The sequence below is a fragment of the Pelecanus crispus genome, chromosome 4 (assembly GCF_030463565.1).
Source record: "Pelecanus crispus isolate bPelCri1 chromosome 4, bPelCri1.pri, whole genome shotgun sequence".
Taxonomy (NCBI): Eukaryota; Metazoa; Chordata; class Aves; order Pelecaniformes; family Pelecanidae; genus Pelecanus; species Pelecanus crispus.
This window is the reverse complement of record NC_134646.1, coordinates 45,335,281-45,359,344: the sequence shown is the minus strand read 5'-3', so window position 1 is coordinate 45,359,344 and position 24,064 is coordinate 45,335,281. Positions and strand designations below refer to the sequence as shown.

Sequence of the window (24,064 nt, the reverse complement as noted above, 5' to 3'; positions counted from 1 at the left end):
TTTGTAGAAAGGTGGACATTGTCTCTTAAAGTGAAATCCTAGAGTACAACAATTGATTCTTTCCATTCCTTTGACTAATGGAGCTTTGCCAGCTGCAGCTGGAATCCAGCAAGGCAGTCAATAGCAAATCATTCTTTCTGAGCTTCCTATTGTGAATGCAGTTGTTACTGGATTTAACTCTGAGGTCTTGGATACATTTACAGCAAAAGCTGTTTTAATGGAATGTGGAGGACTAGAAAGGAGTACAATACCTGCGTAACAAAAGTTTTCAGGTGGATACTAAGGGCATAGCATAATACTAGATTTAGCAGTGTGTTTAGTGGTAGTAATAATAAAATAAATCAGAACTCCATAGGCCAAAGTGACACTTGAAAATTTTACTAGTTCTTTAGTCACAAGAACCATAAAATGGAGCTGCTCGCATTTCTCCAAGTTCTCTCTCATACTGACTCTTCAGACACTGCAGCACATATCCAAACACTTCTATACAGTGTATGTCCTGCTTATTGTGGGACATGGCTTTGATTGCTTAAGCTATGCTGTACGCTCTAATTTTAATGGCTGATGAACGCTCATACACTTACTAAGCAAGGGAGGCAGCCAATTCACGTTGACTTCACAATGGGAATCCAGAAATGTCAAGACTTCTCCTCTAGCCAGCGAGGCTCCTAGCAGTCTGGTCCGAATGAGCCCTTCTCGTTTCTTGGTACGTACAATCCTCACTTTGGCAAAACGGACCATGTATTCCTCCAGCTTCTCTTTTAAATGTTCTAGAAAGAAGGGCAAAAAAAGCGTCAGTGGTGCCAGGCCTGGAGGAGCCAACAGAAGGACAGGTTGGCATACAACCTGCAAGCAGCTTATCTACTTCCATCTCTTGTCACTTCAAGTCCTCCAAAATGTGCCACAAATCCTCTCTGAGACGGTTCCGAAAGTGCAAATGTTCTCTGTTTTATCACACAGAGGAAGACACTAACACTCTGGACCTTTTACTGCAGTTACTACTGGCAACCTGCCATCCACGATATAATCGTGGCCAAAACAACTGCAGGATATTCATCCATCCTCTGGTTCCTGCAGCCCAAGGCCAGATGAATATTCTGGCATGCTGTTTTATAAACAGTGTCCTTTCCAAGTGGGTTTCCTATAACAACTAATTATGAAGAACTATGTGTGGAAAGCAATTTTTAAAAAGTAACCATTAAACTAGCATGATTAGATTGTTTTTGTAACGGGAAGGGAAACAGACATGAAGGAAGATCTTAATAGTTGGATACTAGTGTGAAGCAAACGGACAGCTGACTTCCTAATAAAATTAAGCTGCAAATGTAGAGCTGTTGATAGATTCTCTTATCTGCATAACCTGGCTCTGTTTGTATCACAAAACAGCACCTTTGGGAACTTTTTTTCTTCTGACTAGAAACACACACTAAGAATCATAAAAAAAAACCCCAACGCAAAAAAACACCTTAAAGTTTTGCCTCTTCGTAAATACATCTACAACAGAAATACTGATCTTTTGTCTTCGATATACCACCTCAGCTTGTCAGACTCGTTACTTTGGAAAAATCTGATAATTTCATTTGGCAGGGAAAGAGGAAGAGAAAATCTCAGTGTCCAATAATTAAAACTCATGATAAGCCACATTTGGTGATGCTAGGGGTTGCAAGCTAAGTCTCACTGAAATGGGTTTGCCAGGTTATGACTGCTTCTTATATCAGCTACTAATTCTTTGGACTTGTGTGGTCAGTACAGGCCTTGATCCAGACCTTGCATCATTAGAGATTGTAAGAAGTTTGCTGCAGACTACCCGAAAGGACTATTATTTAGCAGTACCCTTGAGCATATAAGGCTGACACATAGATTAAAGGCAAAAAGCAAACAAGTCACAGTGCAGAGAGTACAGAACTGTGTTAAAATAAAATCAAGCTCCACTGAAATAGAGCTTCCTGCACATGCTCCTTCTTGTCTCTGCTCCTTTCCTTCCTAGCTGACCAAGGCACAAGACTTTCCAAATCTACCTGCATATTAGGAAGGAGTAGAAACATTAGTGTGTAATTATATGTATTTAGTGGGAGAGTACTGCATGGGATGCTTCTCTGCACTGAGGAATCCTGATGTATGCTGACACAGAAGAGGGAGCAGCCTGAGACCTGGGAACATCGGCTTGCAAGGCTTACAGAACAGACCAGGGGTTTTGGGATGGGGAAACTGAATGCTTTGGAGATCTGCTGAGTCAAGAGAGTGGTTTGTATTCATAGTACTAACCAAGAGAAGTACTAGATCAAGTGAGAAAGACCAAGTCTGAGACAAAAAAAAAAAAAAAGACATTCAGATAAACATCAAATGTTTTTGTCTTCTACTCTGTGGCTGATTGTAGAATACACAGATTTAAATTCTGAAATACTGTTCATCTATGGTTGGACTCAATGATCTTAAAGGTCTTTTCCAGCCTAAATGATTCTATGAAATAAGAAGAAAAGAGGTATCCCTTTTTTCACCCCATTTTGCTACTTATGTACACAGTAAAAACCAACACAATCCCCCAACAGTTGCAATGATAAGACATGTACAATGTCTCTGAATGATGATCTTTGTATGACCAACCATAGTCATGGGACAAGGGCTGTGTGCCACTCTGACTCATTTTTAGGTACCAGCTACAATTCAGTATTGTGACTGAACTGAGGTTAAATCACATCTTAGATCATTCTGTGGCCACATGCAAGACTGTCTAAAGCATATATTTATTGAACTGTTTTCCTGTTTTTATGAGCTCCATTGATGCTATTCCCATAGTGTAGGAAAATAGAAGAAGGGAAATAGACCTTAAAAACAAAGATACAAAGACCTTGCAGGTAATATAAAGAAAGTCTGTTAGGGCTGTCAATCTGCGTTTTTTTCTGTTGTAAATTGTGTCATCTTATAGCCATGAAAAATGAAACTGTTTCAAAGTGACAGGATATTACAAAGTTCCAAAGTAAATCAAACCTAATCTGTTAGGTACCGTAGCTTCTGTTAGTCCTCAGCCACTGGAAATTTCCTGTAGTTCTTTAAGGTCATCTAACCCTTTCCCCTCTGATCTCTTCCACCCACAGGTCTTAAGTTTGTTTGCACTGAAGAGTGCATATGAACCCCGCATCAAGAGCAAGACTGCATTGTTGCACACTGTGCGGACAACTAGTAAGAAGATTCAGGTTACTCAGCCTGAAGACAGCTCTCCAACTATGCGATCAAGCACTTAACACCTTGGCTATAGTGCAAACCCTCCATCTTCACCTGCCTACCCTCAGAGATGGGTTCACTGATGAGACTCTGGTTGATCTGAGGATCCTACTACATAGCTCTGAGTTTGGCTACGTATCAGATATGATTGCTTTACTCTTTTCTGTGAGCTGGTTCTAGGCAGTTTCCATCTTTGTACATGAAGGCAGCTACCAAGGAAGCACCTCAACTATCTGATGGAGAGAAGCAGGAACCTTACTTGGACAACCTAAGTTTAAATTGTTCATGGTGTTGGTAGGCTCTCTGTTGCCCGTACAGAAATTCAAGGCATGCCTGAATTGGACCTTCACTAGTTAAGTGTCACAATGGCTAAGGTAAGGCCCTTGCAATAGACAGTTTGAATATGGCCACCACTGGTGCTTAAATGAACTAATACGAACGCACTCTTTTTGTGCACTCTGATTGTTATCACTTGTCTTGGGCCAAATAAATTCAGTGAAATTCAGTCTCATACAAAGGACTTAATTTCATTCCTTTCACATCTTACAACGAGCAAATGCTGAAAGCTGAGTGCCTGCCTCTTCAGGAAAACACTTCAGGGAGAGATGATGTAAACTATCATATTACGATACATTCTTTTCTGTTCTTATATCAGTTGCTAAATAACAAAAGAGCTGAATAATATAATTTGATTGTCATCAGTTGTATTGGAGCTTGAACTCCATAAAATCAATGGCAGTTCGTACTGTTCTTTCACTGCTTCAGGTTCCTTGCAAACTCAGGAAAAGAGGTATCTCAAATTTAAAATATTGTAATTTTTTGGGGGCCAGAATAATACCTGTAATTATGTGGAACAAACAAGAGTTCTCTATACCACCTTCCTCCCTCTCTCTCAGATAACTCTTCACACATTTCAGACAGCATGTCATCTGATTTGTGAAGAACTGCATTAAAACATCCAGCACATCTTTTGATGCCAGAATCACATATCCCAGAATTGTTTTCATCTACTCAATTAGCCCCATGATTGAATAATTTTATTATTTTCTCCTTGTCGCTCAAAGAAGAACTCGCAAAAAGGCAGAAGTGTACAAGTAAAATTTGTATGTCTTGTTCACACAGAATTCTAAATGCATTCTCATTTAGACATATCTGGTAGTAATCAGGAAGAAAACAAAAGTAGTAAGTGTTAATTTTTATAGGTCTTAGTTAGACAAGTAACATAAAAAGATCAGGTCTACTTAAAAATCAAAGTACATAGATTACTAGAGATACATAAGGTACCTAGATTTGTTAGAACAGCTATACGTTAGTAATATCCTAACAATAAGTCATGACATAGTCAAACAGATACCAGTAACAATACCTAGCATATCTTTAGTTTTGAGATTTGGCCAAGATGACAGTTCGGGAATTTATTTGGGAAAAATTCTCAATCACTACAAAAACATCATGAAGTATTTAAGTTCAACGACCAACTCCAATATGGTTGTGAGAATGAAAATATCTTAAAGTGGAGGAAAAAAATCCCTTTTGGGTCCATAAGTAATGATTTTTTAAACTTAAATCAATATCAAAGTGCTCTCATATTGTATTTTCCCCTGCAAGGTCTTGTGGCACTATCTGTTTCAAATCTCTAAAAGCAGAAACAAACACCGAGTAACAGCCAGACACAGAAGAACAGTAGTAGTTTTAAAGAAAACTGCAGTATTTTCTACTACTTATATAAGTACTAAAACCATATTTTCCTGTTGAACCACTCATTAAAGCCACTCCTGCATTACTCAATATACTGGTATTATCATAGGTGAGACTTTAAAGCAAAACGGCAATTCTGCAGGACCTGTGGTCAGCAGCTGGCTTTAAAAGCCGGCTACTTAATAAAAGAGCCCGTGTTTGAGCCAGGGGTCATGAAGACATAGATGCTCTCACAAAGACAATACCTGGGAATCTCACAGCTCAAGTGTTGCTTAAAACAGACGAGACAAGACTTTAGAATTCTCTGTATGGGAATAATTTTTATTAACAAATGTTCTAGATGTTTGTGATTACTAATAAATTTTGGTTTTTCTTAACCTTGTCTTTTCCCAAAAGTATCAAAATAAACTGCCCTTTTTCACAGAACTGCATAAATTTCCTTCACAGAAGAGAAAACCAGATGATATTTTATTTCCTATAGTACAACTGCATTTTCTCACAGTTCCCAATTATTGTGTTGCTAGTATTATCTCCAGAAGAAGCATCTCACACACAGAACATATATATTACACATATACATTTAGAAGCAAGAAAACTTGAGTGCCCAAGTAAACATGCATGAATCAATGTCAGAGCAAAACTGTAATTCTAAAGAAATTCTCTGAAAGGAATGATAATGTGGAGCGTAAAATAGAAAGCAACCTGTAATAAAAGAGCCTTCAAATGTCCAGGGGACAATGCAGTCTGCCCATTTATTACTAAAGGAAACAGTTCAAGCAAGCTTGCCATGACAATAAAACAGGGAGGTAGGATGGTTTCATTTATATGCTGTAACATTACATAAATTCCACTTTCAGAGTTAGGCATGAGAGAGAAGCCAGTATTTAAATTCTACAGTAAGCTATAAATGGTGCACTTTGGATATAAAGAAGCCAAAGCCCCTGTCACTAGATAGGGGGAGTAAATGTCTAATTTGTAATTTAAAAGAAAATACATCATTCTTTTCTTCACAGTGTTGATCAAATGAACCGATGAATCATATGTTTGACACATGCCAGGCACCTGCCAGGGCAAGAGTTGGCACAGGCAGTGACAAATAAAGAATAATGCACAGGCAGGAGGTTTACAGGCTGTCACTGCTATGACAAGTGATGATAAAGAGAAGCATTATGTCTCTTCTAGTGATAGTCTGTAAACAAATTCTCCACTGTAATTGTTTTGTGTGGGCCTTCTCTGTCTTCCTTTAAAGTCTGGAGAAGTCTTCCTAAAAGAATGGCAGACACACAATTGCCTGGTCATACTAATTAAAGATGAAGCAGAGTACCCAGTTACTTAATTTGGTGCCCAGAAAGAAATTGGAAATCAAGGTTCCGCTTTTGTCAGGGGAAAAAAAATCATAGTAGTAAAAAAGCAGAACTGCAATTCTCTCCTGTTGGGACGCATACAGGGAATATTTCATTATCGCACTGGTACCCCTGGCAACACGTGCTATCTGACAAGCAATGGTCCTCCAAGGTTATTGAGAAGGTGTTAAGAGCGACTTAAAATTTGATGTGAAAGCCAGAGCTGGTCTTCAGGACTTGCTTGACTGCAGCATGGACCATGAAATAGGACGGCAAATACAAAGAAAATAAAGCCTTTTGTTAAGCATCTCTTCTGGACAGCCAGGCAAGTCCATCCCAAATCTATGCCTGTAACACAGCTTACCCTCTGCACCTCCAATTTCTGCCCCCAAATACTGACAACCAACCTCTTCTACAGCATCAGTGACCTGTGAATTATCAAATAATTACAAACAGCAGCAGAGCCTGCTAAATGCCCTGATAAACAATCTTAACTAAATCTGTTTCTTTTTAACTTTAATTGACTGAGAAGTATGTAATTTGAGCTGTTCTCCCATTCCCAACATGAACCATATAGAAATAGTTCAAAAAATCCTTATGGTAGTAGAAAACATATGCTGGCCTCTCCTAGTACCTCAGCACAGGCATATGGGAGGAAGCAACATGGCCAAAACCACAGTAGTCTGTGACCTTAGGTCAGTAAAATAATCTGCAAGTGACTATTTCTGTTGGTGAAAATTAAAGTGGTCAAATGGCTGTTTCGACATGCAACAATAATTAGGCCAACTCAAGAAGATTTTTCTCAATTTTTTTTCTCTCCGGTCAGCAGCAGAAAGCTTTGTGCCCAATCTGCACAAAAAAACCTGCAAGTACAGTTATGCAACATCCATGGTTCTCATCATGAAAAGGACCTCCATCACTTTATGTCCTTTTCTGCAAGATGGGAGTTTCTTCCCAGGTAAAATTAGCAAGGATACCCTCCATTCCTTTCCTGAGGCCCGGAGCATACATTTTTCCCGGAACACCTCAGCTTAATCTTTTGGTGACTGAAATGCTTCTGTCTAGTTTAAGTCTTAAGCTTGACAGAAAATACATAAAGGAAACTTAGTAGCCTATGATTATTCAGTTACTATTTGTTTTCTGCTGCAATTGTCTAAATAGCCCTCTCCAGTGCACTGTCATTATTTTTAGTTTCACTGCCTGTATATATGCTACCATAAAAGCAAATCAGTCTGAAGAGAGAATACAAAGTGAGCCCATGAATTTGGCTACATCATCTTTCTTTCTTCCAGTTTCCCTTCAAGTTTCTTATTTGCAGAAGGTTGGTTGGAAATGCTGGTTGGACACAGAAATGTTGCAAAGGCTGTACCAGGTCAGCCGCCACTTTTTCTAGCCAAGTTGAAGACTCCAAGAAGGACAATTCCCCTGGCTACATGTCCGGGTAAGCTAATCCACTGCTGTACTGCCCTTCTGGTGAGTAACTTTTTCCTGAAGTCCAAACGGAATCTTCCAAGCTGCATCTTGGGACTGTTGCCTCTTATTGTACCATCTGCCAGTAGCAGGAGGAATTTGGTTCTGCCATCTGTGCAATTCCCATTCAAGCTGCTGTGGGCAGCTGTTAGATCACCACTTAGCTGCTGCTGTGCCAGACTAAATAAGCCCAGGTTCCTCAGCCTCTTCTCAAAGGTCACATACTTCTGGCCCATGACAGTCTTGCTAGTCCTCTGACTCCAGTCCTGACTGACTCCAGCTTTTGTCATCCTTCTTGAACTGCAGAGCCCAAAACTGGATGCAGAATTACAGGTGTATGCAGCATTAACATCATAAAAAGCCTTAAAATTTCATTTTATATACTCACTCTCATGCTAGCATAGCCTAATCCAGTTTGCCTTCCTGGTGACTAAAGGCCACCACTTTCTCCTAGTCACCTGGTATGCACTACGACCTTTGCAGGTCCTTCACAGCACACCAGCTAACCCATTTACATTTTTACTGGTACATGGGGTTATTCACCTAGGTACAGAATTTAGCAGTCCTTGTTGAACTTCATGAGATTTATTTTGCCCAAGCCTAGAGCTTCTCTGGACTGACATTATACTATCTGATGTGTCAGCCACTTTCTCCATTTTTGTATCATCCACAGATTTGCTGAGGGTACACTGTCTCATCATTCAGGTTATTGGTGAACATACTGACTAAGACTGCCCCCAGTACTGACCTAAGATATTCTGCCAAACAGACATCAAGCCATTGATTAACTACCTTTTGAGTCCATCGACACAACCCATCTAACAGTCTTTTTGTGCAGCAGATGTTTCCTCTATCTACCACTGAGAACGTTACAGGGACTAAAACTTCTTAAAGTCAAGGCAAGTTACATTCATCACCCTTCTCTTAACCATGGTCATCATAAAAGGCAATCAGACTGTTCAAACATGACTTGCAGTTGGTAAATATGTGATGACCATCCTATATTATTTTCTTGTCCTTCTTGTATTTGCAGATGGTTAGGCACCACGCAACAAGATGTGCTTCATGATCCTTCCAGGCAGTGAGCTGAGGCTTGTTGGTCTGCAGTTACTGGATCCACTTCTCTCTCTTCCTCAAAGATGTAAGTAGCACCTTTTTCTAGTTGGTCACCCATTCTAGTTGACTGCCATTTCCAATGGTTCCCAGTTTTTTGGTTACCTTCCATCGTGCCTTTACTTTTCACTTAGAAGGGTGTGATAGTATTCTCTTTTCAGATACCCAGATCCAAAGTCTTTTACTCCTAATTAGTCCTGACTGAGTAATCCTGGAGGAAGGATGGGGACGTTTTCTGCCAGACAGACTTTAGCATCTGATTCATAGCCATGCCAGACTAAAACAAGTTCCAGAAGCAGACAGGTACCATGAAAAACTGTTGGGTACGGTAAGTCTGACAGAGACTGATAAGTAAGAGCAAAATTTATAACTGCTTGGTATAATAGGAATTGGCTAACAGCAATCTTATTTGAGCACTAGATAACCCATTCTTTTGTAACAGTTTTGCATGCCTAAGAATAAGATCATTTGAGAAAAGCTATGTAGTTACTGCTGACCTGGAAGTAGCACTGTTTAGAGAGGCATTTGTGCCAATCACACAGAAACTTGTTCTCCTGGCTGCGATGTTTAGGTTAGCTGGCTCGGGGCAAGCTAAAATGCAGTCTGTTTTTCTGATGTTAATAATGAACCAAAGTCCTTGGGTGTTATACTACAAAGCTGTGGAGAGTATCCTGAATGTGCAACAGTTCTGTTCATCACTTGCACATCAATGACTATAAACTTCCAGACAGCACCTTCATTTTGATGTTGAGTTTCAACTACAGCCTGTTAAAGTTGAAAGAACCTCCGAACTTGACAGCAAACGCACATTCCTTTGCTACAGCCTCAAAAGGTCAGCATTACTGAGAGCAGGAGGCTGAACAGAGCAGATGAATACGTAGCTTAGCTTGATTTCATTCATGATAGACTTGAGATAAACTTCTCCGAACAAATCTGTTTTGTAGTGTATGGGCTTTCATATAGTCATGAAAGGAGTGGCTGGGACTGCAGAATCTGTGAGGCTAGCTAGATTTGCTGAGACTTCCTCAGACTATAGCTCCAGTCAATAGAGACATGCAGAGATCCTGGTATCTCTTTGTTCCACTTCCCTGAGCCCATGTAATTGTGACTTGTTATCACAGTCATTCTGTCACCAGCACAGAAGCACCTAGGACCTCTTTGTCAACAAGGCGAGTGTTCACGAAACTGAATACACACAGGAGGTTACTCAGATATAAGGTGTGGTGACTTCTTATACAGATGCCACAGAAGCATCATTAAACTCTTTTCCATTCCAGACTTTGCAAACAGGGAAAGGAGCAAAGCACATCATTTTTAGGTTGCAGTAATTTAGCATAGTAAGACCACCCCATGAGCAGCTAGGGCTGGCTTGCTAGTTTGTTGTTAGTGCTGGCATGGCTCTGAATTTTCCCTTTTCATAAGGAAAGAATGAAAGATGGTTATTTGTTTTTACAGATTTATTCCAACTGCCAGTTGTATGAGGTAGTTGTTGATACCCCCACTGGTGTTGCAGTATGGTAACTGGTGTCTTTTCCACAGCTGAGAGCAGACTCCTTCATTTGCTATGTTTGCATCAGTCTAGCTCTGAGAAAGGGGTCTCCAGCTGCGAGAAAGCTAGGACTACCTTTTACCCAAAGACTAAATGATCTAATCATTATTTATCGTCTGAAAGCCTCCCAAGTAACAAAATTACCAAAATCGTATTTTACATGTCACAATTAAACTCTTCCAGGAATTAATCAATGCTCAATATATTTTATACCTTAAAATTGAGGCAAAAAGAACTTAAGCACTTACTCCTTATTAATTGATCTTACATGCTTAATACACAATATTAAACAAATTTCAAAAAACCCTTGTATCCATCTCTGCTTTTTGGCCTGTCTTTTGCAGCCATGACAATTAAACATATCCCCCCAAAAGTAAAAGATCTTTTTAACTAAAATATTTAAAATAAATACTATTTCTTTGTATTTTCTTTGTGTCTCATTTTAGAGCAATTATCTTTTACATATGAAGGCTGTTCACATCCCTTTGGTGTCCATGTTCAGAAAAGGGTTTTGGAACTGCCTGAAGAAAGGCTGTGACCCGCTTCTTCATAAAGGTGCCCATACCTTTTTCTGACTATTTTCCCAATATTGTATTTCCTGTGCAAAAAGCTTTGAAAAAAGGAGTGAAGAAATATGTAATTTTTATAGCTCTGTTCCTCTGGTTGTATCCAAATGGCTGGCCAGCTATAATATGAGTAGGAATAATTTTGTTCACCAAAGGAATGACACATTATAAAACGCAACCCCCTTATGCTGGATGAGGAAGTTGGTTAAGAATATATAGCAAAACAGTCTTAAACAGGAAGTAAAAATTAATTAGCAGGAAATTATTTTTGCTGCAAGGTAAACACAATAATCACCTGCATTGCAATGTGATCAAGAAACTGAACCCGATTAATGATACAGCAGACTAAATGGGAGAGAGGTCTTTGCACACAAACAGGAAACGAAAGCCGTGTTCCTCTCTGCTTGTCCTCCCGCTAACTGTATGGGTCGAGAGCACTAAAAGTGCAGTGCCTGACCTTAAGGGTGAAAAGAAACCATGCAACTCATGTTGAATGGCCCTTTGCAGAACATTTCACTCCCTGGAATAGCTTCACCGCTGCAGCAGCATGGCTCGTGGAATAAAGTTCAACCAAACTGGGAAGAATTTGTTCCCTGTATCACTTTGGTAGCCCTGAACCTCACATGACCCACACAAGCATGCTCAGAGACATACTGCCCACTCGGGTGGTGAGAAGGAAGGCAGAAGAGGTTGCAAAAGCTTTTTTTATGGACAATTTTTTTACAACAAAGACTTTACCGTGGATGGATGCACTTGCTTTGGAACTTTTTTACACCACTAATTCAACAAATGTAACTGTGGCTACAGCTCAAACAAGAATCTGGGCAACTGGATTAGTTATCAGGAAAACTATGATAAGTATGTGGTAAGATAACAAAGAAATGCACAGTTGCCTTTACAGATCATTCTCTGGACACAATTATGTAGTACAGACCTGTCAAAAGGGGTGACCTTGCTGCATTAAAATCTGATTCTTTTTAACAGGCCTGTTTACTACACAGATATTTATACAGTAACTTGTCCCCAAGGGAAGCATGTTGCGAGGTTTCTTCCAGGTTGCAAGGCCAATTAGAAGAACGTTGTTTTGAAGTGAATCCAGGAAAGCGTAACTTTCCTTGGGATCAATACACTGCTCACAAATACCACCCTCTTGTTTTCAGTCACACTTCTGCATGCTGACAATATTAATTGTTAAAAATTGCAAACTATGACGTGTCAAGCAAGACCTTTTTGGAACATATTTCTAACACTGCAAACAGTCTTGCAGATTTTGAGACCTGTCTTTACACTGACATTTTCTGTTTTGCCTGAAACTCTTTGACATATTTTTAGTTCTTCCTGAAAAATATATCACTGACTTTTACAGTAGGTGCTGTCTTCAGAGAACAGTTTTCTCTCATACTGCTCTTTTTAACCTCTCAAATGCCAAGGACAGATTATACTGGAGAACTGGTGAAACACTGCTGCGAGGATGACACTGACCTTATATTTGCAGAGGACAGTAACACTGGTCCTTGGAAATGGGGAAATAGAAGTCACACAACTCATGTAATTACTTTTTAAGTGGCATCGGATTCTGATACAGCTCCCTACACTGAACACTTTCATTTCCCAGAGTAATTCTACTGACATCACAACTCATTGCAAACCTGAGGCTCTACTGACCTAAGGATATTGGAATATGGCCATCTCCTAACAGAATATTTGAATAACTTCCTGCTGAACTGAAGATGCTACATTTCTGTAGTTCTTGTCCATTCTATGTGCTAACCATCCTGGGTAAATTGTGAGGTCCTAAACACAGCTTGCAATAGTCCTTTTCCTCAAGAATTCAGTGGGTGCTTTTTCCTAGTGCATGGGTTTGTTCTTGTAAATAAGAGAAGTCCTCAAAATATGCTTTGAAACGGAGATTTCAAAATAGAAAAGAGAGTTTGGGCAATACCTTATTCTCCTTGAAGTTTGATATTGTATCAAGAAGTTGCCCTCGTCTTCCAACTTTTGTATCAACATATGTCTTTTTAAAAATGCCCCCTCTGACATAGGGATTGGAGTTCTGAGGCACCAAGTCTTTACTATGGAGTGATGAATTTACCTAAGCTCTACGTACTGCAGCAGGATAAAAGATGAAGATACTCAATGAGGTTTCTCTAACCTACTGAAAGAGGCCTTAAACTCCTAGTAGTGCAAATGCTAGAACTAAGTATGTAGCCATGAACTTTGAAATATCCTTTGTATCTCCTGAATTTTATGTCCTACAACACAGCACCTGTCATTACTAGACTTACTTTCACGGCTGGAGTACAGGCCTTTATAAGCTTCAAGAAGCAAATATCCAGTTACTTCTCTTGAGTGCTGCATTCCATCATGCAAAAATTTTATTTTCTTAGTTGTTATTTTAAGAGTTTTCTTTTTTTCAACTTTGTCTAGAGTAGAAATACATCCCTTGTTCTGAAACTTTGATACTAAAAAGTCTCTGGCTTTACTAAGCTACGACTGTAGTTCTCAAAAATATTTCGCTCATTTATTTGCAAAAGTTAGGCATATTCTTCATATAACCTTTGCAGGCACTGCTATGTCAAGGAGTGCAGTGAAATAAGATGGAGTTAATATTGCTGAAGAGGTTTTCAGAAAGCTGCAGTCCATGGGAATTCTCTGACAACCTACTGGCAAAGAAAAGCAATCTGTTGAGCCATGTTTTTGAGATTAGGTCAGGTGGTTTTTTTTTTTTTTTTTTTTTTTTTTTTTTTTTTTTTTTACTTTCATTACTTGCAACAAACAGTTTGCTTCCAAAATTAGGTGTATAGAAATCTTGTAGTGAAAGAACTAGACTGCTGTTTGGGTTACATGCTTTGAAGCATGAGAATTAATTATCAAGAAGGAAACCATTCTCTGTTCATAGGCTAATCTGCTATGATGATGTTCCTCTACATAACGAGGCAAACACTGATGCATAATTAGGCATCTCCTAACATCAGTATGAGCTATTAATCAAACAATAACACTATGGTTTTTTCATGGATAGATGATTGGCTTTTCACTTTTTATTTAAAACAAGAAAAAGAACAAATAAATGAGCTTCTGCATAAATCAAGCTTTGGAAGAGGAGACATCCAAGTTCTTTCTTTTCTTTGTTATCTTTTTTCTCCCTTTGTTTTACACATTGAATCAACCTGTCTTTTCCTATCTCTCAGCTGTCACAACTGTTCTGCAGTATCACTGAAGCTCTTCATATCCTCTTTAGTCTGGCAGGTTCCCTCATTAAGGATGTAAATTTAAGAAACAGAAAGACATACTAAATATTAAATGAACAGCTAAGATCCAAAGTTTAAATAAATAAATAAATATTGAATATTAACTAGCAGATCCAAGCTCCTAGCAGCTTTCATGTGATGACAATGGGATTAGGCTCAGACTATGTCCATACATTTCTACACAGCTTATTTTGAACACTCCTTCACCACCTTCCCTCCCCGAAACTGCTGTCTGTCTTGCAATGTCAAAAGACAGAGGATGTGACATAGGATATAATCTAGTATTTTTTACTTTATATGTTAACAAAGTTTACGCCAACATGGTCATCTCTGGGTACAAGGAATAAGGATGGCATGGACTGTTCTAAATCCCTTTGGAAAGCTGAACCTGAGGCTTGTTCCACCTCCACAAGGACAGTCACATGAGTCCAGATCCAAACACATGAATTCGTTACATCTGGCCTTTACTTGTATAAACACAGTCTCCTCCTAGTGATCTTTTCAAATCTTTTATAAGTAAAGGATTAGTGGATAAGCAGATAACAAGTGAAAAATAAATCATTGCCATGAATGTGTCTTATTGCTCTTGGAAAGTGTAAAGCTATTTCAAAAACAGACTGGTCATATCTGCTTTACAGCATTTTACTGATCCTTAAAGATGGACAAAATGCTGTACTTCTGAACACAATTCTCGTACCTTTATTACTGTTAAAACTACTGATTATAGGTTCAATATAGGACATAACCTTTGTATTTCAGATTTCCTTAACATATGAAAAATAACTTTGTCCAAAACTGCATTTAAATCTATAATGGAGATGCCTGAATTTAAGAAATATATGAACAGAAAAACAAAAGATTGCCTCATTTTCATTTTAAAGCACTTTTTACTTAAAGTATTCAGCAGACTTGTCAATATCTTGGCTGACACAAGAAACTGTACTGGTCCTGACCAGAACTATATGCATCTTCCCCTCACCATCTTTTTGCTGAACTGGAGGCACTGTGGTTCTCACATAGTGTGTCACTTACATTTCCCCCCAATTTTGAGCTGGTGTGAGGTTTCCCACCTTTAGCAGAGAAAGTCTTTTAAAAAAAGATGTAACAAAGGAGTAGGAAAGTTGTTGCCGTTCGTTGCAAACATTTAATATTTTTAATCAATATGTCCTCTGCACTCTAAGCTGAAAACCAGCCATGTGACGATCTACTGTAGTAAGCATGTAAGTGCAAGGCAAAAAAAATCAAGGCAGAAAATACTCTCCCTGGGAAAACTTTTCATTGTGTGAGTCACATATCAAGAGCTGTTCCGTGTTACAGATAACCTCCTCCTCCTCAGAATCACATGGGCCCTTTCCAATAGTCAACTCACTAATCTCCGTGGCAGCTCCAGCAATGGGTGGCCTGGAAAAAACACAAGTATTTTTGCATTTTACCTGTAGTTTGACCTGTAGAGCTGGTAGTTTTTCCTGTGGAAATGTTGTAATCACTTATCTCCTTTTTTGTTGTTTTTGTTTAAATTTTTAATAACTTATTCCCCAAGGTTCGGTTTTTTCCTCCTCTTTTATGGGCATTGCTCAGGCCCAAGTAAAACAGGTAGAGACCGCACAAAATAGGCATAGGTAAAAGCAGGTACAATTAAACAGAGAAACAGTGCTAACAGTGACCCGGATACCAGTTTTGTAACTGTTCTCATTTAGTGGATTTACTTTCAGAAATGAATAAAAAATTGCCAAAAAAATTAAATTTGACTCAATTTTCTGATTAACTAAGGCATTCCTAGATTCACCTACCATCAGTTAGAGTGGCAGATGCTTGTCAGGCTCTGGAAAGTAAACTGTTACAGCACTTACAGGTCAAGGAAGATGTTCAGCTTAATTTCAAAGCTACCTGAGAGCAAGAACTCTGAATTCTTTTCTAGAGTTATGTTTCTGTGTTCATACTCTCCTGGAAGCAGTTGAAAGGAAATGAGCAACAGAAAAACAACAGGGGAGTAAATAAAAGTTACAGTGGGCAAAGCTGAATATGGGAAAGCTATAAAAACCAAACCAGTAGAGACTACATAAGTAAAAGGTAAAATACAAGTAACTACAATACTCTGAAATGAATATGACTTCTATTCATACCAGGCTGTCATTCTGCTGAAGACAATGTTGGGCTTCTAGTTCTGCTGCAAAGGACAGACTGCATCTTTGTAATACATCTTGTAATTTGGTTCACTTGTGGCTTGCAGTGAAAGGGAGAACACTTAAAACTCACAGACAAATGAAGTACAAATGAACCTGATTTCCAAAAGAACAGCTGGAGATATTCAGAAGGAAATAATAACATGCTACCTGGTTTCTTTCACTGATACATGCTTCACTTTGCCCAGAGGGAATTCTCTCGATGATAAGAGACTCCCTTAACAGGAAATTTCCCTCGGTACAAAGGTAATGTGCTCCATTTATTAAGATTACCAGCCAACTCTTTAGCTGTTTAGCAAGAGCTTTACACAAGTGTAAATTTCATTTTCAAGGGAATTAAGGATTGAAGTGCTCATTTATATTGTTGCTCTGTGGACCACTCAGTTTGGCATTGCCAAGTACTAGCAATAGGCTTCAGCCTTTTTAAAAAAAATTAAACACATCAGGACATAGGACTTGTTATGCTGTGCCTTGAACTTACTGTATCTTGATTTGCTGTATCTGTAAAAATACGTAAGAAATATAGACCATACCTGCAACTTGCTTAAAGATCTGACGATTATTGTCTAGCTTGCCCTAGCTATAACACCACAATTACTGGTGGTAAATTGGCTGTTGCTTATCCTGTGTTTCTGAGATTTAGTTACATTATTTGATTTTTTTTTTCTGTTGCATTTTGTTTAGCTTTGTGTAGCTGTATGGTTCTCCCCCTAAAAGGAAAACGTACCATCTACAGAGAAGGATTAAAAAAACCTAACTAACCAACCCTGGGAGGAAGAAACCCTCAACTTCATACTCCTGCTGGCAAAGAACTCAGGTCAATGCAGCAGCGCATAGGGAGGGTGAGCATAACACCAGAGAAAAGGGCAGATAATAGGATGCTGGCTTACAACTATTTTAATTGCATTATTAATAAGAACAAGGAATAATTAGATAATTTGCGTAAGTGTAAATAAAATTTAAATTGCACAAAATTAACTGATTGTGGTATTTTGTTTAGGCAGTTAAAGCATTAGATTAACAATACATTCTAATTTTTTGATACAAAGGTGTGCTCTTTTGTTTTCTATGACTAAATTGCATATATAACAGTACACTTTAGGCTTTTGGAAGGCTCTCACTGAATGCGAGAAAATAAAAAATACTTCTGCTTCCTTTGAACATATCTTAGCGACTTTTCATAATCTCTTGTTTCAATAACCCTACTGTGTGTTTTTCTTTAGCAACTCCTCTAGCAAAACTCTGCAGAATACTTTGAAAGCAACAAAGTCAGCAAGGCAGTATTTCATCTATTCGTCAATGTCAATATTGTTTTCACTTTTAAGACCCTTTGCAGCCTCCGAACACCAGAGCTATCTGTTTCATCAGACAACGGTTTACCATGGGACTTAGGGCTTGTTAGTGTAATGATTCAGTATCTGCCGTAAGACTGAGGCAGCTTTACACACACAAGCAATAGCTTTATACACTAGCAAGTTTATGAAAATGCACTTTGTTTTAAACCAAGATCTTCTGAAAAGGACTTTCACATAACACAGATAATTTGTGAACTATACAGGGAAAACTTCAGCATAGAATCATAGAATCGTTTAGGTTGGAAAAGACCTTTAAGATCATCCAGTCCAACCATTAACCCACACTACCAAGCCTACTCTAAGCCAATCAAGGGTAGCATATACAGAAGAACAGGAGACAGAATTTATAATGCCATCTCCGTATTTGATGGCTCAGATGGGCACGAGCTTCACTAAACCCCAGCCAGGTACAATGTCTCCGAGAGCTGCTAAGGTAGTGCAGGACCCCCATTCAGTTCCTGTCTCATTTCATTTTTCCTGGGCCTTATTTTTGGGGAGCGTGAAGGGCTCAAGCATCCCTACCAGAGGAGGTTTAAGAACTGCTGGGGAGGCAGGGAAATTTCTGACTCCAACGAGCCAGTGTAGCCTAAGCACTGCAGGTACATCAGGTCTTTAAGACATTGCCCCCAAATAATAATCCAAAACACTCTACCTGTGTGTGTGTATACACATGAGGACAGGAGGTGCAGCAGATGGGAAATTCACTCCCTGTGAAGCTCCCGTATCACTCCGGTGACTGGTTAGACAACAAAAATGAATGAATTACCATCTCAGGTGGCTAAAGCTGAGAACAAATAATTCTACTCAAACTTAGGGCTATTTATTTTATGAAAAGTTTTCTGAACCAAAGTTACCTGCAGGAACTGATAATGGCAAATGTATGCATGAGAGGCCTTATTCTAAGTCTCATCCCTGGAGTCCCTAAATGTAAGCTATGCCTTGGGATCCTCCCATGGGTGAACTAGGTAGCTTATCTGAAACTATCTGCCATGAATTTATCCACAGACACAGGGAAAAACCACACATGCACATGTCTTCACAAAAGTAACCTGGAAAAAAGTACTGAAGATAAACAGATACACAAAAACAGTCAAACCCTTCAGGACACTAAACACTTTGAAAAATAAATTATGTTCACTGAGGAAATAATTCACTATTAATTAATAAGTTGGATGTTAATACAAGTAAGATTTGGCAAAACAGCAGGAGTCAATTTAATACCATGACTGAACTTTCTAAGTATTTCTGCTACACTTCGGTGTTTTTGCCAAATTAATTGTCAGGCTGCAGAAACTTTCCTTTCTTTTTTTCAATAAAGCCCAGTTTGTTTGTTTGTTTGTCCAAAACTTCACCTATGTTTTAAACATATCTGTATAGAATAACTGTAACTTTGAAGCTATTGTATACTTCTGATTAATTTAATTTTATTTTTCCATACGTTCCACATTTCTTCACAGTCTCTCTTCCTGGACAAAAATGGATGTATTGCAAAAAAAAATGGAGGGAGATTTTTAAAGTCAGTCATTAACACATTAATACATTTTCACACACTCTACATTATTGCCATTAGAGCTACAGTTACATAAGATTAAAGAATAAAACTAGACCAGAGGCACTTTTTTAGGGAAAAAGACATCACTTGTTTTTTCATTATTAAAAGCTACAGTTAATCCCTTTTTCATATTTCTGAGTGAAAAAGGTGATTGCCTAAGTAAAAATGGAGAATGGTTACCATTGGCAGCTTTGTGAAACGCTCTTACTTATTCTGCACTGGAATGACATCATGTATTTCACATTGTGCAAGACCTGCAAAAGTGCCTAAAGTAAAAAGACTCTGCAAGACCAATTTTTTTTTTTTTTTTAATATTTTATAATACTCCCACATGGACTTTTAAACACCCAATAAGTTTTTATGAATGTTCTGATTTTTTCTGAAAACAAACCTAAGCTGAATATAAAAAATGGTTACCTTGCACTAAGTTTCTCCTGGAAAACTTAGCTAATACAGCAAAGCAGAATGAGCTCTATATAGTCATTTGATCCACAGTATCTTTTCTCTCAGATTTTTCTGTCATCAGTCTTGAAAACTGTACGTAAAGAACAACTTGTTTCTTTGTTTTCTTTCTGTTATACATCTCAGTTTCAAACAACGCAGCATTTGACCCATCAGAAATACATGGATCCAGGCTTTGCTGAATTTTATTTTTTTTCTAAATCACTGTAGTCTATATTTCCTCATCTTTCATGTCATCTAAAAGACTTGCCTTCTACCTGCTTGCTGTGTTTTCCCCTTTAATTGCCACATTAATACCTGCTCTTGAATCCGAACTGTCCGCAGGACAATGTAGAGTGGGAAAACTGCACCTGCTGTTATCACAGATCAATGCCTACAGGAAGCATGGAACAATACATCCTGCGATAGCAATTAAATTACTGCCTTGCGGAACTGAAAATTTCTCCCCAAGGGTAATCTAGATCCTATAAATGTTCTTGCCGAAGCCAAACTGCGAAGACTGTTTTCAAAAAGACCTCACTGAAAGATTCACGTTCTTTTTACTTTACAAAATTCATCCCTGCAAGGATAACTTATGAATATACGCTTTAGCAACGGTTCCTCACATTAACAACTTCAGACAGCTATGAATTGCACACACCAAGCAGGAAGATTTTCCTACATAATCTAAAATTTTCACAGTTCAGCCCCATGTTGCAGAGCATTAGGGAAAGAGATGCCTTTTATTTAATCTCTGAAGATCACTTTGCTTCTTTATCTGAAGTGAGAGGAATTAATGGTAGTCAGTCAGGTGTTTTTAGAAAAGTTTCCTTGCTTATATTTGTAAATTCTCATTAAATGATAGGGCCAAACCAAGTAGAGAAAATCCTTTAACGAGCAATCACCGTGTCAGATGAGCTAATCAGTAAGTAATGGCCAGAACACTAAAGGTCTTCAAGCATTGAGTGGTCCTTGATAACAACGAGAGATAAGTATTTAAATACTTTTAGAACCCTCATTAATAACCAAAAAGCTTAATAGGTAAAAATATTCTGACCTCACTTTCTGCAATTTTTCTTCAGCAAGTTAATTTGTAAAAGCTACCTGAAAAATGGAATTGGATACAATTAGGGAGCAATATTTATCACTGTACAATGACTTCAAAGCAGTGCACATGCACTTATTAATCCAAGCACCGTAACTCAGATAAGGAGGAGAGCTGTAAGCAAAACCCGAATTTTGAGTATTGCTATTAATTTAACTGATGGGATTATTGTATTACGAACTATCTATGCTTTACAATTGTCTTCTGTTGTGAACAAAACATCCTGGTCGTCAGTAGTTACTAAAAATCTCTTGTTCCTTCCACACGCCATCCACTTTGCCACAGGCAGCGATGCTGAGAGTGAAGCAGAGCATCGCAATGGGATGTGGAGACTGAAGCGCGAAGTACGTGCTGAAGAACAGCCACACAAACACATGTGCTAGAACATATGTTCGCAATGCTGATGGGACTGGCAGACAGTAAGGCTTAGCTTGTTTCAAATGGCCTAAATGTCAGAAAAAATTAAAAAAAAACCCACAAAGCACCTTTCCTAGTGCAGGTGACAAGACTTGCATGTGGACAAGGACATGGAGGCCAGACAAATGCAGATTGACAGAACAGTAGATAACAAGTAGAAATAAAGCTTGCACACTGACGGCTTCAGGCAGATGGAGACAGTAAGTATCACTGTTACACTCTAGCACAAGTACATTTGCAAATGTTACTGGATAATGTAATCCAGTAATACTAATAATATGGAAGCAGCCCATCACTGGCAAAAAAATACAGAAAGAGACTTGATCCATGATCTTGACATCTCCTCAAAAAGTAGAATGTTAATCTACATCCTAAAGGAGGTCTTAGAAGATGCTCTTCATTAGAAGTGATAATTACCACTCCATGATTCACCACATTCAGAATTTATCATCAGCTTCCAAGCTAACTGCATGCGTTATCATGATTATTATCAGTCTGATTTACACTGTGGAAATGTTTCTCTGGAACTGTTTACAAATTGTTAGGATACCATTAAAGTATATTTTGTTGGTATTTATTCAGTGGTAAAAACAGGGGGAAAGAGAGGTGGAAAAGTAACAGAAAAGTTTCCTTTTTCTCTAACTTGACATAACCAAGTTTTGGTGACCAAAAACTGTTCAGCAGGTTTTGAGACAAAGATAAACAAAATGGTACATAGATACATTTCATATGCCACAGAAAGATGTTTTTATAGCCTCTGATATTTACAGTGCAGGACTATACATTTTACGTCTGCTTTAACACATCCTACTGTTAAACTGAAATTAAATGTACACATCAAAGGAACTCTTTAGTCAGAAGTTAGCGTACTGTAAGCAAAGTTGTCTCAATATCTGCACAAATTAACAATTTGATCCAACAGCTTTAACTGACAAAATTCCTATTGATGTACCTAATGTAGTACAAGGCAATTTAAGTAGCGAAATCACTTTTGGTCATTAGGCATTATCAGACTTGCAAAAAAAGTAAGCTCTTTTGGCCAATTTAGCCTTCGCCAAGTAATTACCATGCTACATGAGCATCTGTGGCTCACTGATAGTCAGGTTGTTGAAAGTCAAGATTGTGTGGAGGGTGCCTACAGTTCTGGTCCATCCTACCTTCTTCCCCATTTTGGGGCAGCCTTCTGTGGCCCCTGTCTAGATAGGTCCCTTTCCAGTGGAAACCAGAGTCCAGGCAGCGGTAGGTACATGTCCAGGTACCGAAATCAGGATGAAGCCAGTCATGCACTCGTATCTCTGTGAGTCTAGGGATGCCTGGGACTCTGCCGTCTGCTTAGAGGTGAACTGACCCTGGCTGCCTGTGAAGGCTGAACCTAAGATCATACCGACTCTAGAAAACAAAAACAGTTTGAAGTAATAAGAATTCCAGTGGTTATTATCTCTGAACTTTGGCCCATGAAGGATTCTAAATATCAATATGCATTTGCATTTTGCATTTTTCATTCTGCTGGGAAAAACAAGCAAACAAATAAAGCATTCTAGGTCTGAACTGGCCTAAGCTTAATGAATTTAGAATCTGGATCCCTGTTTGCCAGTTTAGATTGGTTCCCCAAATTACTGACGTGCATTGAAGAAAACTTGTGAGTCTATTTAATGATTTGGGGCACAACCTTCATTATAATATTATGCCTTATGCATTAGAAAATCAGTTTTGCAAAGAAGGGCCAGAATAAGAAAAAAACTGTGAAATAAGAATAAATTTTGGCACTGGTATAAAAATTTATAAATCCCTTTATTATATCCATAATAGAGGTATTACCCATTAAAAATTCAATCATGTTGCAGTTACTTAAGCACTGATATGGTAGGTACTTGTCCATGTGGTGAGCTCAAAGACTGATTCACCTACAAATTTGATTGTGCAAAACTTTCTTTGCTATGTAAGGCTCTTCTTTTGGGATCTGATTTGGGGCTTATTCCAGCGTAATAGTGCGAATGCCTACAGACGCTTACTCTTTTTTCTTTTTTGTGGTCCCCAAATACATTCAGTTCCATAGAAAAATATTTCCCTTTCCACATGTGCCAAATTAGGCTAGTTTGTGCACTCAATGAGCGGAGTTGATAACTTCAGTCAAGATATGGGTCTGGAAACAGAAGATTTAGACCCTAGAGGAGAGAGATCTATGATGTTTGAACTGGATATAGGAAAAGAAAATGATGATGATGATGAACAAACATATAGGATGATAATGGTGATGACATTTATCATGAACATAAATCCTTACACACTCAATAATAACAGTAAAAGATATTAACCACTTCAGGGAATTTTATATTTATCCTAGCAGCAATCCCTTGTATTATGAATCAAGATGCCAAAACCACATATCCTTCGAAGTTTGCAAAATTTCTGAAGTATCCTGTATATATCATATGTGGTATATATAAAACACATGACTATGAATTAGAAGCTTTAGTAACACATTAACTTGGGATTCACAGAAAGTCTGGTGGTTTTCTCTTGCTAATTTAAGCCTTTACACTTTACCACATCACCGTATTTGCACTCTGTACTATCGATCTCCTCACATTAATATCTACATGCTCATTTGTGTGCTAGAACATTACAAATTATGTCCAACTACCCCTAACAATGACTTACCAAGGATGAATAAAATGTTAATTTCTGAGAAGGACAGATTATATTAAATATTTTCCATTAACACAATACTTGGAAAATGTGATCTTGCAGGAGACCAAACTAGGCTCATCTATTTTGAGACAACTGTAAAAAGACTTA

General features: G+C 38.3%; 1 protein-coding gene across 1 annotated transcript in view; it reads right to left on the bottom strand.

Moving 5' to 3' along the window:
* The window catches only part of GALNTL6 (polypeptide N-acetylgalactosaminyltransferase like 6), a 512,334-nt gene that overhangs the window by 87,188 nt on the left and 401,082 nt on the right, over positions 1–24,064 (bottom strand). Inside the window, exon 6 of the mRNA XM_075709495.1 lies at positions 585–770. Coding sequence (XP_075565610.1) covers positions 585–770 — 186 coding nt within the window. The remainder of the gene's footprint in view (positions 1–584; positions 771–24,064) is intronic.